This window comes from Lycium barbarum, chromosome 8 (genome assembly GCF_019175385.1).
Source record: "Lycium barbarum isolate Lr01 chromosome 8, ASM1917538v2, whole genome shotgun sequence".
NCBI lineage: Eukaryota > Viridiplantae > Streptophyta > Magnoliopsida > Solanales > Solanaceae > Lycium > Lycium barbarum.
The window spans coordinates 17,549,344-17,551,307 of NC_083344.1; the positions used below are offsets into that span (position 1 = coordinate 17,549,344).

Sequence of the window (1,964 nt, forward strand, 5' to 3'; positions counted from 1 at the left end):
TTTTGTCTTGAATTAGAAGAGGGATCATATATATATATACATATAATTCAATCATGTGTGCCCCTCTCTAGAAGAATCCTCTATTTTCTTGAAAGTTTTCTTGAATTAAAAGATGATCCAAGTCTTGCCATGCACACTTTGGCCTATACATTTTTCATCACATGGCCAATGTGACCCTTTTGAACCTTCATAATTTTTTTTTTGTGAAATTCCCGTTTCGTCCCTCGACTTTTCTCAATATGACCGTTTTACCCCTAACCTTCCACATTATTTCCATTGATCATTTTGCAATTTCTCTTCTTGCCCTTAGCCTCTCACAATATTTTCATACTAATAATGGTCATAAATGGTATTCTCAACATCTTGTGCATTAATGTAATATTTGAAAAGGGTTTCGCCCTTAACCTTTCGCGACGACATTTTGAATTTCCAAACGTACAAGGTACGGGCTATAACAACTGCCAAAGAGAGGTGCTAGAAAATCCAATTGTAAATGATGATGAAAGCCTTTATTTGGAACATAAGGTCTGTCAGAACTCAACAAGCTTTTCATAGGCTTCAAATGTTGCACAAACATCATAAATTCTCTTTCATAACTCTGATGGAGCCATTCCAACAAGCTAGAAATATTGATAAATACAAGAGGAAACCGGGCATGAATCTAGCTGGAGCAAACAAAAAATGCAAAATTTGGTACTTTATTGAGGATAGTGTGGATATAGAAGTTATTTCAGATACAACTCACCAATTTCTTTAAAACTGGTGTTGCTTGATCAGAATAAGTCTTTGGTTACTACATTAGTATATGCTAAATGTAATGAAGTTGAAAGACTGCATCTATGGGATGACATTTATCAAGTGGCTTATTCAATTAATCTTCCGTGGTTAGTTGGAGGAGATTTCAATGTAGTGTTGCATGAAGAAGAGAAGATTGGAGGAATTCCCATTCAGTCTCAAGATTATGAAGATTTTGCATCCTGTGTAAATTCTTGTGAATTAATGGAAACTAATTTCAAAGGCAGCCATTTTACTTGGTGGAATGGTAGAGGAGGTTCAGACTACATATTTGAGAGATTGGATAGATTTTTCATTAGTCAGCATTCCCAGCAGTGGTTTGCACATGTCGAAGTGGAACATCTCTCAAGAACAGGCTCAGATCATGCTCCTTTACTCATATCTTTGGGAGAACAAAGCCAAAAATTTATCAGACCATTTAGATTTCTGAAGTTTTGTACTGAACATCAAGATTTCTTGAATATAGTCAGAGACAATTGGTCAAGTAACTTGAATGGAAATCCTTTATGTTGTTTAAACATAAATTGAAGCACATAAAAGGGATTCCGTCAGCATGGAGTAAATAAGCTTATGGAGACATATTCAAGCAGCTGATTATTAGAGACGAAATTGTAAGGATCAAAGGAGATTTATTTGAAGATGATCCTTCACCTTTGAATATAATTGTGCTTCAACAAGCCCAGGTTGAACTCAAGAAATACTTGCAGTTTGAGGAGGAATTCTGGAGGCAGAAGGCTAATGTTACTTGGTTTGCTGAAGGAGATAGAAACACTTGATTCTTTCAAAATCTAGTAAATGGAAGAAGGGAAATATTGTAGTTGAAAAGAATTCAGAATTCAAATGGAGATTGGTTGGAGGATGCTGATCAAATGGCAATTGAGGCTGAAGATTTTTTTCAAAAAAACAGTTTTCTCAGGAACAAGATGCTACATATTTTAGCTTGCTTAGCCATAGTCATTCTATGGTGTGAGGGGAAGATAATGAGATTTTAGATGCTATTTCTAGTCTTGATGAAGTTAAACAAGAAGTTTTTGCTTTGAATGGGGATAGTGCATGTGGTCCAGATGGCTTATCAAGTGCATATGTTTTAAGTTTTGTTGGCATATTGTAGGTCCAGATATGTTCAATGTGGTTAAAGCTTTTTATGAGGGCCATGCTCTTCCAAAATC

The 1,964-nt window shown here is 35.5% G+C and overlaps 1 protein-coding gene across 1 annotated transcript; it reads left to right on the forward strand.

Annotated features, from left to right (window-relative positions):
• The first annotated feature begins 681 nt into the window (after positions 1-681).
• On the forward strand, positions 682-1,571 carry LOC132607730 (uncharacterized). The gene is made up of 3 exons (XM_060321809.1): positions 682-693; positions 778-1,260; positions 1,386-1,571. Exons 1-3 carry the CDS (start codon positions 682-684, stop codon positions 1,569-1,571), a joined length of 681 nt encoding a protein of 226 aa, XP_060177792.1.
• Positions 1,572-1,964: the final 393 nt, after the last annotated feature.